Raw genomic sequence first — 15,068 nt, 5'->3', positions numbered from 1 at the left:
GGTTTACAGTGTATCTGGGGTTTGAGTAAAAGTATGTGGCAGTTACTTATGCATGTTTACTGATTACTAAACCAAAGTCTGTTTGTTTCTATCACGTAAAGATTTTTCACAATTCATTACAAAATATTACCTAGGTATTATATGCAAATGTGTACATAACTATAGTTTCTGCAATGGTTTACAAGTTTTATACTCCTATATTCATAATCATTATGAAATATTTGCCTCAAATACAACAGATTGTGCATGTTTAACCCGTAACTACACACACACTGCAAGGTAACCGACCTTGACCCAGGAAGGTAGACGGCCCTTTACCCCACTCTTCTGGCCCATCTGTGATTCCCAGAATTTTATTTTCAGAGTGGAGTCTGGGAGACTCCTGTGTGTGTAGTTACGGGTTAAACTTGTCTGAGCATGCACTCACGTGTTTGTACAGTCCACTCAACAACAGAGCCTATGTAAGTGGCACATCTCTTATGCGCTCACAGTACTCCTGTAAAAACCATCGTGAGCTCTCATTGCGTGTTAGTTTTATTTTAGTATAGCGACCAGAAAGTGTATAAACAGTCCTGACATATTTTGTTACATATGTGGTTGTTTTGTTCCTGTAAAGTAGAGGTGAAATATTACCGATTTTGTAAAAAAATCATATTATACATACTTTGACATAAAACTAGGTGATCAGGATAAATCGTGGGTACCACATAAAGTATGCCATACATGTGTTGAACACCTTAGAAAATGGAGTTGAGGAAAAAAAGGTGTGCTTGCCATTTGCTATTCCTATGGTGTGATGTGAGCCAGTAAGCCTTGCTGAATGTTACTTTTGTGTATGTGACATTAAAGGATGAAGTTCAAAAAATAAAAAGGACATCAAATATCCAGATCTACCGTAAGCCATAAGACCTGTTCTGCATGGACCTGATCTGCCTGTAAAACCCCCACCAGAAACTTTGGAGTCCATTTTCTTCCACTGAAGCAGAAGCTAGAGAGGTTAGTGAAGAGGAATGTTATCAAACAGAAAATATTTTAACGGCACAGCAATTCATGCAAGTCGAACTGAACGATTTAGTAAGGGACTTACCGTATTTCCCCATGTATAAAATGCACCTTTTTTTCGAAAAATTTGGGGTATAAAAATCGGGTGCATTTTATACAGTGGTTGTAGATTTTTTTTTTCGTGCATTTCCCACTTTTTCGTGCTTGTTGTCTTTGCGCTCATTGTTTCACACTTGTTACTGGTATATTAGGTTACGTATTGCCACGCTCTGCCCAGAAATGGCTCAGAAAAGATTTTTGTACAGTGCTAAATTCAAGGTGGAATACAAGCATGATAGCCATATATCATATAGGCTACTCATGCACTTAATTTAGCTCCTGCTGGTGTTAAAAAAGAGAGAATCCTGGCACTGTTCATAAAAGAAAAACGATTAAACATTCTTTTCAAACAAAGAGACGAAGGTCTGATTAATGAAGGTTTCAGAATTTTGATTAATACTTGTTAGTATTTACGTATTTTTTGATAGATGAAAATGTAATCCTATCAATTTGTCATTACTAAATACAATAAAGTTATATACTTTCGTAACAAACAATACTTTTTTATTTCTTAAATTGTGATGTATCTGGATGTGATAGAAAAATCTGTCATATTTGAAATCACAGCAACATATTTCGGCAGTAGGATCTATCGAAATTCAAACCCCACTGAACAAACTTAAATTTGTAAACTAGTGTAATTAAAAAAAAAAAAAAAAAAGAAAAAAACATGGTTTGTGGTAATCCTCTGTCAAGGGCAAGTAGTATGTGTTTTCCTTGGTCAGAATGGCTGCAGGATAAACGTGCAAAAATTTGCTTTCATCCAGAGAGTGATTGTTGTAGTAAACTACCATTTGGTGTTGTGGAAGTGGGTAGTTTGAATAAATTTAAGGAAGAATTAGATATATTGTTAGTTGAGATGGAGAGCTGAGGTGGATAGTATTTTAATTTTTTTTTTTTTTTTTTGCTGATTCTGTATAAGCTTGCTTCCCTGTATCATTTGCCAGTACTGCTACTAACAATAACAATAATCATTCATATGGTAACCAGAGCCTTTCCTTAACTACAAATGCATTTTTGGTTAAGGAAAGCCAGTTAAGGACTCGATGCAATAGTAATACTGTTTTTTATTTTTAACTTTAGGTGTTCTTATTCGTTATTAACAGGAGAATAGTCTCCAGTGATTATTATATTTTCTTTTCCATCATGTAAAACTTAAATGTGTTGCCAGTCCTATTTTGAAAATAAAAGGCAATTGGAAAGAACATTAGAAATTACCATTTTATTTTAAAGCACTGTGTTTAGTTGCAAATTCGTTTTAACCTCTAACATGAGTAAATTAATGGTATAAACAAAGGTACTGAAATGGATGTTGTAAGCTTATGTTTTTGGAGCTAATGCATTTGTTAGCAAACATAATTTGCTTTTTGGTTATGTAACAAAAGATACTTTTTGCAATAGGTGTGTATTAACTGATGATATGTTATCAGTTAACTCCATACAGTAGTGCTTTTAATGGCAACTTTTCCTTATAAATGGCATTTGTAATAATGGACTTTCGTGAACAGTACTTTTACGAGTTTTTGTAACTACTGCTGTAAGAGAATGAAATATAAATATTTAATTTCCTAAAATGGAATGAAAATTTTCTAAATTGAATTGAAATTCCAATTAAATTAACAAGCAACTGCCCCTTCACTATCATTTCACTCTGAGATTCTTCTTGTGACATTTCCAACTAGAGCAGCTCCATAATATCAGACTTGGCATATTATAATGATAGCTCTGCTCTATCTCAGTATACATACCCTTCTTCACATATATTACTTTGGGACTGGCTCTAATTTATGCTGACGTAAAATAAAATTCAATGCACATTATATACTCTGCATACCAGGACCAATGCTACCTTTACTTTCTGTATAACATGGTTTTACCAGTTTCACATGTAGAGAGTGTCTTTATTTCAAATGATATACTGTACTGTTTAAACCTGGTGAAAGTATTTTTAAAAACTGGTTTGGATTTATTTTTCTAAATTTTTAACAACTACTTTTACTGAACAGTGCAAAACAGCTCAGTGAAACCACTACACAAGCTACACAAAGCTGTTTTACTTTTTGTCTTAATGGTAAAAGATTGTTTATGCATTACTGCATTCATGGCTGCTTCTTTGTGGAAGTGGGGCATGTGCAATGTCCCCCCCCCCCCACCAAATTGAAAAGAGTCTAAATCCAAATGAATGGCGATTCCTCTGTTCTATAAACATTAATTCTTGCACCTAGGCTCCCTCAAACTCTAGGCCCAGCCATGATGGCAGTAAACTAAATGAGCCAAGTAGTTGCACTAATCTTTCCTTCCTTTTTAATTTAGTTCCTTTGCTTGAATTACTTCCACTAAGACTTCTGGTGGCAGCTCAAAATAAGTAATAAGCTGGGAAGGACAATGATTAACTTGCTCAGCTATGGCTGCCAAACTGACCCCACAACAGAGCCCTCAGGGGCCATCATCTTCATTTTGGCAGGTAAGATTTCTCTTTAAATCTTGTTTTTGTCAATTTAACTAAATTGTGAAAATATAATGTGAACCCAATAACAGTTTTTTGGTAATTCATTCCAAGACCTTGAAGCTGAAATTTTTGCTATATAACTCAACTATTTATCTCTCTAAAAGGTGAATTTTATAATGGAAATTGTACATGTTGATTAAAAATTTGATTTAAAACTAATATTGAGTAAAGCACAACACAAAAAAATCACTTCAACTAAAGGATGCAAAAACAAAACACACAGCCAACACGTTTGCAAAAGCTGTTATTGGCTAAAAGGAAGGAATACATGGTCCTGTCGGAGACAATTGTAAGGCCATCGTAAAGTAAAATAAGTAGGTGCCAGTAGATCACTGGTTAGTAGAATCAGCCGCTTTATAGAACAAATTTCAAAAAATAAATTCAAATCATTAAAATGCACTACACTTTCATCATTATCGTATCGTTGATCCCACGCCAAAACCACGAAACAAATTTTTAAGTTGACTAAATTTTGTTTTATAAGTACTGTATCTTCCAAAGGTTGCTGTTTTCAATCCATATTGGTAATTTAAGATTGCCATTATGTAGGGGCTTAAAAAGCACTTTTGCGGTTTTGGCGTTGTGAAGTTGAAATTTTGTCAGATTCATAAAATTGAAAAAGTGAAAAAAAAATTGAGCACATTTTTGTTGGACAGAAATGAATAATTTATTAATCAAATGAGGTTAGAATAACATACATACAGTAAGACCCGTGTATCTGCGGTGGATACGTTCCAAGACCTACCGTAGATGACTGAAACCGCGGATATAAGCGAACACCTGCTGACCCCATATATAACATAATTTTCTTGTACGTACATACATACATATAATAAAGTTTAATTGATAAATTAAACACACAGTAAGACATTACCAACATTAAATACGGTAATAATAAAGTACAGCAGACTCTCGATTTACCCGGGATTGGATTAACCGGGACACTTCAAGACTCCAAATTTTAAAAAAAACCCCAAAAAACCCCCCAGAAATCATAAAATTCAAGTAATAATTAGAAAAGGTATAAACAGATATTTTGCAAGTCGTAAATAAGCGACAAGAACTGGCATTATAAGTCGTCATTGGGAGATTAGTGTACCTATTATCTTGCAACCCCTACTGTCTTCACATCTATCACTCAAAAAAAAAAAAAAAAAAAAAAAAAATGTTTAGTTTAGTCTAGTCACAAAATCCAGTATAGTCATCCCTTGATTTGCATGGTGCTTAGGTTCTGGAAAAACACCATGGAGTACAAACCTGTGCAATGTGAAACAGTTTATGTGAAATAATGGGATTCAGTTCCTGTGCACAAAAAAAAAAAAAAAATTAGATAAAAAAGAAATTGCCTTTATTCACAAACAATATTTTGCAACATTTTACAATTGTTATTTACAAAAAAATACAAACAAGACCCAAAAATTATGCATGGTAATAGATCATTTTTAATCTAAATCTATTGCTCCTTCAACGTTATCGTGCTGTGATAAACTTACAACAGTAACTGGTGCATTTTGGAAAAAATTAAAGTTGTTTTCTTAGCAGCACACATTTTTCTCTGTATAATTCTTCATAAGGAGTTAAAGCTAATGATAAACTTCTTCAAAATTTTAAACTGCTCTCCAAATTAGGATCCATATTTAGAGCTCCTTGGCTAAGCCGATTTGCAAGTTCAGCTAGTCTTTTTGGGGTCAAATTTTTGTGTGTTGCTATCTTTGTGTCTTCCTTGTCATTTATTTGTTTCATCATTTTTGTTATTTTTTCACATTGTGATAAAATATCATCCACTAATGATTGTTCTCTGAGCTTCAAGGACTTTAATATCTGCTGGTTACAAGTCTTCAAATCCCTTTTCAAGGACTTCAATAATATCTGCCAGTTCCAGATCTTCAAATCCCTCTCCACTAATTATTGTTCCAATTCTCCAATCACTACCTCTGGCATTTCGGCCATGGCTTCTTTGTGGCCACAACTTTTTCCAGCTACTTTCATTGTTGAGTTCTTAAGTGCATCCCCTGTGAATTTAATATTATTTACAGCATTAAGAATGTTATAATTCTGCCAATAATCACAAACTGGACTGTTTCTTCCATCAGTAGCTTTCACCAATTGTGAAAAAGATCTTAGGTAATAGAGTTTAAAGGTAGCTATATAATACCTTGATCCATTGGCTGAATAATGAAGTTGTATTTGCTGGAAGAAAGGTGACTCGCATTTGGGTGCAGATCAGATAAATGTGTAGGGTGACTGGGTATATTGTCAAGAATAAACAAGATTCTGAATGCTTTGTTTCTCTTCAGACAATATTTTTCTGCTTTGATGCAAAAGCAATTTAACAAACCAGTCCTTGAAGATTTTACCTGTCATTCAGGCTTTATTGTTCAATTTCCAGTGAACTGGTAAGGAGCTTTTCGATATTCCTTTAAAAGCATGAGGATTTTCTGACATAGAAGCAGTTTGCACTTAGTCACCCTCTGCATCGCCACGTAACAAAAGTGTAAACCTGTCTTTTGAAACCTGGGGAGGTTCACTCTTCTTTTTGAAATGAATGTTTGACTTGGCGTAGACTTCCAAAATAAGCTGGATAAGCTGGTCTTGTCAGCATTAAACACCTGGCTTACTAGATAGCCCTCAGTCACAATAATATCATTTAAAGTTTTCAGATACATGAAAGCAGCTTCTGAATCAGTGCTGGCTGCTTCACCAGTTAATTTTAGATTTTCAAACCAGCCCTTACTGCCCTGAAAGACATGCATTGGATGGACTGGCATCTTGTTGCAGGCGATTAAAAATTTGCAGAGCTTTGGTTTGAATAACAGAATTAAGAGGTATTCTATTTTGGTGTGACCCCTATCCAGAAAACAAGTAATTTTTCAGTTTTCTGTATGATAGGATTTTTCACTGACGTGGAGCATGTAACTGAATTTTTAATCTTTTAGCCAGTGTTACAGTCATTACACCATTTTCTAACTGCTTAATGATTTTAATTTTTCCTCTAAATTAAAAATTTTTTTTTTCGTTGTAGCTTTATTTTAGGCCCTCTAAAATAAACCTACTTTTAGGCTTGCTAAAATAAACATACTGTACATATAGTCAAACACACCCTTTATATACATAAGAAATAGCAAAAAAAGCAAAAACTGTCATTTTCATACTGAATGGAATGTATCAGCAAAAAAACGTTTTATGTTATATGAAACCTTTTTTTTTTTCTTTGATAATTGAAAAATTTCATGGCAGCAAAACCATACATTACAAAATTTGGTAGTCAATATCTGACTGCTCAATAGCAAAACTGTGCCATAAAAAAACTGCAAATCGAGGGATGACTGTGCATTATGTCAGCCTAATAATACCTCATCTACAATTGCAGGATTTGAAGATTCTGAAAACTTCAGTTGCTAATCTTGTTCATGAATAGGTATCTAGTATAGAGTGATACAAAGTATAACAATGCAAACATGCTTTGATTCCAAAATTGCGGTGTGTTATAGGTTAATATGTGTACTCACCTTAAAAAGTAGTTGAAATGTAAGAATACTTGTATATTTCATACTACACTGTACTGGGATCAAGTGGACTAAGATGAGTGGATTAATCTTAAATTCTTTTGATATTTTAAGGAGTCCTTATGTGCTGTAATGTAATAACTAGATCGTATGTATAGCTTAGCTTAAATTCTTTTGAAATTAGCTGAATTAAAACTGAAGAACCTGAAATTATTTAAAAAAAATTGTGAGGAATAAGAACTCAATCTAAAATTAAATACCCTGTAATAAAGAAAAGTTGAATTTACTGGAATTCTTCATAATCCACCTAGATCTAATGCTGAGAATTACAAAAATCCCAGTGTGCCTGTGTAGAACTTGGGGTAAATCTTCCTCACCCATCTCTAGAATGGGTGAGGGAAGTTTAACTTTACAAAGATATTTATTTGTACACATTTGTGGTAGATAGTGTTAACAGGTCAAGTGGCATGCTGGGGTTTTCTACGTTGTAGTTTTGAGACACATTACCAACTCTATAAGGGCGAGATTGTGTGTCGTGCAGAGGTGGACTGACCATAAGACTTACCGGAGGAACCCTGGTGGGCCAGAGGCCAGTGTGAGTTTGGCCATAAACACTAGTATGAAGCCACTACAAGTTTTCTCCAGTAAGAATTCTTGACTTAGTCTGCCTCTGGTCTCGTGAATACTACAATTCCATGGTTGACATAGATGACTACAGTGAGATGTGCCAGGAAGTAGGAATTAGTAGGTCTCTGTCTGGGCAGACCTGGAATCAACTGAGCTTTCCATGGTGAGCCCCTTAAAAAAAAGAAAAAAGAAAAGTTTTTGTTGGAAAAGAGCTCAGGGGTGACAGTTTAAGTTATAGGTAATAGGCAAAGGTAAATATGGTTGATGATAGGAAGACTTCCACAAGGAAATTGGAAAATAAAGGTCAGGGGACATAAAATCAAATTACAGGGGAAGAAGTTTAGACTGGATTGTAGGAAGTTTTCTTTTAGTCAGTAAATTGTTGATTTCTGTAAAAATTGTCTTCACAGGTAGATGAGGCTGACAGTTTGAATAATTTCATAGGTAAGCTGGATACTGCCTATGTGAGGAGTGCAGAAAAAGCCTGTGGTTTCCTTGCACTACTACATGGCAAATTACTATTACTATAATACTCTTTATTGTCATGTCATAAAAATGGCTGGGAAAATCTCAAACCAAAAATTTATTAAGAATCCGCTGGTTAATAGTGTACTTCTGAGTCTAAATCAGATTCTGTCATTGAATGGTTATAAGCATTGAGAAATTGTTTAAAGATAATATGCCTTTTGTTGGTGAACGGGTGATAGATGGTATAATGCAGAAGCATACCGCTGTTTGTTGATTTACAATAGATGTTAAATTGGATTTTATTCCAGTCCTTAATAAGCGTAAAATTTAGAAAATTTAATGATTTAATATCCGTATTTTCTCTTTCCAATGTAAAATTTCGTCTAGAATGAATATTATTAAGCGAATGTAAAATGTCTTGGATAGTGCTACTTTCAGTAATAGCCAGAGTGTCGTTTAAATACCTCCCATAGTGTGTGTGTGTGTGTGTGTGTGTGTGTGTGTGATATGGGGTAGAAATGGTGTCAAATGTATACGCTCAATCGTTGAGAGATAGACCTCCGATATTAAGCTGCTTAGACTTAATCCCATTGACAAACCAAAAATTTGCGTGCATACTTTGTCTTGAAAGATGATATAGTTGGGTTCAACTAAGAGTTTAATTAAGTGAAAAATTTCTTTAATAGGAAGCTTCATATAATTAATCGGTGTAGTGTTATTATTTAACATATCCCAAAGCATATCTAATGTGTATTCAACGTTTACATTTGTATATAACGAAGTAACATCCAGTGAGAATAAATTATCATTATCTCCGAGTCTAGTCCTTAAGGTTATTAAATAATGTATCGTAGTTTTTTTTTATCCCAAATTGTATTGCCTGTCTAAAGGGTTTTTTCAGTGGCGTAGCCAGGATTTTTTGTCAGCAAGTACATTAACAAAAAAAAAAAAAAAAAAAGTGCCCAATGCTAAAAAGTGCCACAATACCAGATTTCGGCGTCAGAGGGTTACGATGTACCTGCTGACCCTACCCTGGCTACGCCACTGGGTTTTATAATACTGTATACATGTGTGACTAAGGATGGAAATGCAGAGTTTTTGTAAGAAATAATGGTCCGAATAGGAAATCAATTTTACCTGACTGAAAAGTGCAGGAATGTTTTATGTTCTGGCCTTCAATTCCTTTAACTGAGACATAATAATGTAGTCATTTTTTCGATATGTTTTGTTCTTCTACAAATACTGAAATTCAACACAGAACGTATTGAGCTCCAAAGCTCTGGTTTATACTCACAAAAGAATAAAATATGTTGGAATTCTATTGCATTTTTTGTCCTATTATAGGGTAGGCAAGGGTTATTGATTTTCTAATATAATTGCAAACCTTCCAGGAGTGTTGAATGTGCAGCACATGATGATGATAGTATATAAGTGGGCAACAAACTGCTGGAAAGTATCCATAATAACTGCAATAAATACACCAATCCGTATACAAAGACTTTTAATAAAATAAAATTAAATTAAATGCAAGATAAAACTGTATATTTAATATAAAAATAGAATACACTGATAAAACTATGGAGTTAAAAGTAATAAAAATACTAAATAGATAAATTAAAAATGTACGAATATTAGAGTTAAAAGCAATAAAAACAACACCAAAGCTTTCAAAGATGATGGCTTCCTTTGTCAATAGTGGAACTTTACAGCCACATCCTTAAATAATACAAGTAGCATCACGGCTGTCAGTATATGTTACTAAAGGAGTATGGGAATTATTCTCCACACTTATATGGAGACTAGAAATGACCCAAAAGCATGCCAGGCAGAACCATTTATCATGTCCATGATCTTGAAGAGGGGGCTGAACACAGACTCCCCTATCTCTTTTAATGGTGTTATGTTCTGAAGAAAAAATTCATAAGCTCTCGAGCCATTTCCAGTGCCTGTACGTATGTGAACGACTGATAATAATTGCGTTGTTCTGGATAAATTTGATCTTCCTCCCAAAAGTGCTCAGCCATAGCAGATTTTCCATAATCAGCAGATTATTGGCTTTATATGCTCCCTCATACAATCTTTAAACCTACACGTTGACTCCTCTACATAGCACTCCCCACAATCTGGGCATTTGATCTCATATACAGTTGCACATTGGCTTGGCACATAATGGCCTTTGTTGCCAATTTGCCATAAAACAGCAACTAACCAACCAACAGTTACACTTGTACCCTCTAAGTACACAGTCTTTTATCTTTGACATAACTGCATACAGCCTCTGCTCTGGAAGCTGCACAGGGTGTACCTCATCAGTGACGTATACAGGTATCATTGTGGGGGGGGGGGCATGGCGACTAGGCTTTTGAGTTTTTTTTTAGAACACCTCCTGCATTCTTTTGTTTTCTTTTCAAATTTTTGGTTAAGAGGGCATATGCCCCCTCTGCCCACCACTGAATATGCCCCTGTACCTGACAGATCCATAATATCCTCGTGATCTGTTAAACCTGAATAGTGAGGAATATATATATATGTGGCAGTGGATTTTTAAATGCCTCGCTCTTTGTTCCTCTTCTTGATATACTTGTCCAAAATCTTCTGCGGGCAAGCCACATTTTTGGTGATTTGCTGTGATACATCTGACTTCTCCAATCTCTGATCAGGGGTGCTGCAGTGGGACCAGGTCCTATTTGATAGGGACCCTGATTACATAATTTTTATAAGCATTGGCTTGTGCTATAACATGTGTATTGTCCCTGACACAGTTTTCCTATATATTTTTGTGTTCTCTCTAGGGCAAAGTGTGGGCATTCATCCAACCCTGCAGGATTTTATTAACATGATGTTCTAATCCTAACAAAAGATTTTTGCAGGTCATCTTATAAGTTGCACCATCATTTAACAGTTCCAGGGCTTTGTGATGATAGTCTACTTTATTGAGGATCACAGCTAACCTTTAGTCCGAAAGTATAACAGTGCTATCATCCTGTCTGAACCCTCTAAGTGCCTTCCTCTGGATTATGTTTTTTTTTGGCAGTTCTGAAAAAGCCTGTAGCTTCCTTGCACCGTGTGGCTAATATTAACGGTGCATACTTGAGACAAAGCATAACATGTTTTGTTTCAGTATGCTCTGTTAAAAGCTGTTCATTAGCTTTGGTAACAATAAAGTTGATGTAACACATTTAAATATTACACACCAGTTCTTATTGGTTCTGATATTCGTGCGACACGATTACTTTGAATGTACCCGAATTTGTAATCTGCAATGAACACAGTAACATTTCAAATGCTCTGTAAGTTTGACAACTGGAATGCTTTGAAGTAAGTTTATGAAAAAAGGTAAAGTTATCAACCAGAATTGCGTTCCCTACCAGATTCGGTCAGTGTTCACTAAATTGTATTATTGTAATGTACACATGCGGATGTTTTGGAAGTTTTTCCCTTCTGAAAACGTGGGTTATAATGACGAATTTGATAGTGTTTGTTTTCTCTCTCATTCAGTTTAAATGAGGCAATTCTTTGCCCCGTGTGTATACACGCAATTCACAAGTTTGTGAACTGCGTGTATACATACGGGTTGTAATATCTTCTGGATGAAGATCCAGAATTTTAGGGAGGTGAAAACGTACTCACTTGTTAGACACGTTATATATATATATATATATATATATATATATATATATATATCTCACCCCTCAAAGTTCTGTTCCAGCGGAAAAGAATTATTTTTCAGCTTCGGCAGGCGACGGGAATTGAATCTGGGACTTTGCAGCTTAACGCGTTTTATCATTTATTGCAGTGGTTCCCAAACTACTGAGATCTACGGACCCTTTCACAAATCAGTTTACGGACACAATCAAAAACAGTGTGCGGACCTATATATATAGTTATTAGTAAAAGTATAATATATACTATATAGATACTGAATATGTATATAAACATAATGGTATACAGCGGGCCATAAGGCCAAAATAACTTATAAAGACTAAGATAGCCTGTGTAGGTCTACATTGCCATACCGTGGAAATAAACAATTAGTAATAATATATAATCTCTATGTACCGTGTCCTTAAGGACGTTGGTGATCATGGTCTTCCACATCTCACGATCTTTTGCTGTTCTCAGCAGGTCTAGACTTTGTTTCATCGAGTTGGTCAGACTACTAATATAGTTTATTCTCTGTCTTCCTCTGCTTCGCTTTCCATTCACCTTGCCTGTCATGATGATCTCCTCCAAACCTTCCTTCCTCATGATGTGCCCTAAAAAATTCAGCTGCTTTTCTCTTATGTTCCTCAGTAATGATCTTTGCGTTCCTGCTCTTTGTAGTACCTCTACATTCGTGATATGTTCAATCCAGGATATTCTGAGCATCCGTCTATAAACCCATATTTCTGTCGCCTCCAAACGCTTTGCCATTTCTCAGGAGATTGTCCAGCATTCACTACCGTACGTAAGGACAGGTATAACATAACAGTTCAAAATTCTGTTTTTTGTTTTCATTGACAATTTCCTATCTTTTAGTATGTTGCCCAGTTTCTGAAACGTGGCCTTGGCCATACCATTTCTCTCTTGATTTCATTATCTGATCGTCCATCTTGTGTCACACAACTGCCTAGATAATTGTATTTCTCTACTTGTCTTATGATGTTGTTCCCTGTTTTCAGTATACATTTGGGCACAATTTTCTTTTTGCTGAAAACTATGCACTTTTTTTTTTTTTTAAAGTTTATTGTTAAGCCTTTCTTACTACTTTGTCTAGAAGTTCCTGCAGTTCTTCTGTCTCGGCAATGAGAGTGATGTTGTCTGCATATCTGATGTTTACATTCTGTCCGCCAAATGCGAATCCTCCAATTCCACGTGTTCCTCTCATAATTTCCTCGCTGTAGAGGTTGAATAGGTCGGAAGAGCAAACACAGCCTTACACCCCTCAGAGTTCTTATGTTCTCACCCCTGTCTTTTCCAGTTCTCAGGCTGGCTGTTTGTTCCCAGTATAAGTTCCTGAGTATCCTTATGTCTTTCCCATCTATGTCTAAACAATCTAGAATGTTGAAGAGTTCATGTTTCACCCTGTCGGATGCCTTCGTAAGATCAATAAACACATAAACAGGTCTCTTTGCATTTCAGTAGCCCGCTCCGACATTATCTTCAAGAAATGCTATCTTCCTTATCATGAAGATAGCATTTCTTGTTCCCATCAGATTTTGATCTATAGATACATTGAAAGTTCCTTTCAATGTATTCTATAGATCAAAATCTGATGTAACTTTTACATTTATCCCAGTTATTCTTAGTGTGTGTGTGTGTGTGTGTGTGTACAGGATCCAGTCATATTATGATCACCTACCTAGTATCCAGAATATGCGCCTTTCGCAGCATGCACCGTAGCCAGCCGCCGTGGGAGCGACTCAGTAAGTCCATGGAAGGTTGCCACGGGTATCTGTGACCATGCAGACTGCAGTGCACCCCGGAGTTCCTTGGTGGAGGATCCATTCGTCTAATGTGTCGATCGATGTGATCCCGTAGATTTTCAGTTGGGTTAAGATCTGGGGAATTCGGTGGCCAAGGGAGTAGCTTGAAGTCTTTGTCGTGCTCCTCAAACCACTTACGGACAATTCTGGCAACATAGCATGGCGCATTGTCTTGCTGATAGATACCATCGCCCTCCCCCCAGAGAACATGGCCAACATGTACGGGTGTACCTGATCGACGACGATCGATAGGTAACCATTTATGCTCAGGGTGCCCTCCAGAGGTATCAGCAGACCCATGCCATGAAACATTCCCCAGGCCAGAACGCCGCCCCCACCAGCCTGCTTTCTGCCAACAATCGTGTCCGGGTGTCAGTTCTCTAAGGTTTTACGCCTAATACGCCACGGTCCATCCACTAGGTGGAGTAGAAACCGTGACTCATCGGAGAAGGCCACCCGTTGCCACTCGTCTGTGGTTCATTGTCGGTGTTGCTGTGCAAACGGACGGCGTTGTTTGCGATGAACGGCCGTCAGCATGGGTGCTGTCACCAAGCGTCTGCTCCGGAGCCCAATGTGCAACAGGTTTTGCTGCTCTGTCGTGTTGGAGAATAATTTTTTTAAGCCCTCGTGTGTGGGCAGCCTGAGAGCATGATTCTTGGCTCCCACCAGTATTGCACTACCTCTGGTGGGAGCGCGATTCAAGTGCATGTTGCATAGGAGTGATTGACCTAGGCTTGGTTCTGCATGCAGGGGAGGGGCCTGGATGCCCTAGTGGCCAGGTAGCTTGATTAAAGAAGTTCTACCAAAATTGAATGCAGATTATATTGGTGGAGATAAGCAAAAGCCGGGGTGCCACCTAAGCCAAGTATATATACAGTACAATACAGTGTTTGTTGTGTTGGAGACCTTTCTGGTAGCCCTACGGTTCATTTGGATGGCCAGTTCAGCAACAGTAGCGCGCTGATCGGTCCTGACCAACCGTTTCAGCCAACGTTCACCTCTGGGATCAATGGTGCATGGGGCTCCACAATTGGCACGTCGGGTCGTCAAAACTGTCCCATTCGTCCAGTCTTGATACACTTTCACCACTGCAGCATGTGAGCATTTCAGTGCTGGCACCCATGGCCCGATAGCCGATGATCATGCCTTTTTCCAGGTCTGATAGGTCGCGTACTTTGCCCAAGACAGAGGCTGTTACTGTGTTCACGGGTGCCGAACGTCAAACCTTATATGCTTGCGGTGTGTGAACTTGACACGTGCGCTGTGTGATTCATTAGGGGTGTGTGATGTCTGCATTGGGGGGAGTGGTCATAATATTGTGACTGGACTCTGTATGTATGAATGAACACTGGGTTTTCTGAAAAGAATTCAAAGGTTTACATTTAAAACAGC

At 36.9% G+C, this 15,068-nt stretch overlaps 1 protein-coding gene across 1 annotated transcript in view; it reads left to right on the top strand.

The window, feature by feature from the left end:
- Positions 1-15,068, top strand: part of spri (Src homology 2 domain-containing protein sprint) — a 560,442-nt gene that overhangs the window by 50,441 nt on the left and 494,933 nt on the right. The window contains exon 2 of the mRNA XM_090369518.1: positions 3,415-3,565. Coding sequence (XP_090225644.1) covers positions 3,506-3,565 — 60 coding nt within the window. The 5' untranslated portion in view covers positions 3,415-3,505. The remainder of the gene's footprint in view (positions 1-3,414; positions 3,566-15,068) is intronic.

Source organism: Mastigoproctus giganteus, chromosome 3 (assembly GCF_048544385.1).
Source record: "Mastigoproctus giganteus isolate SK-2022 chromosome 3, ASM4854438v1, whole genome shotgun sequence".
NCBI classification, from domain to species: Eukaryota; Metazoa; Arthropoda; class Arachnida; order Uropygi; family Thelyphonidae; genus Mastigoproctus; species Mastigoproctus giganteus.
Note: the sequence above shows the minus strand (reverse complement) of the source record. Positions and strands in the feature narration are given on the sequence as shown.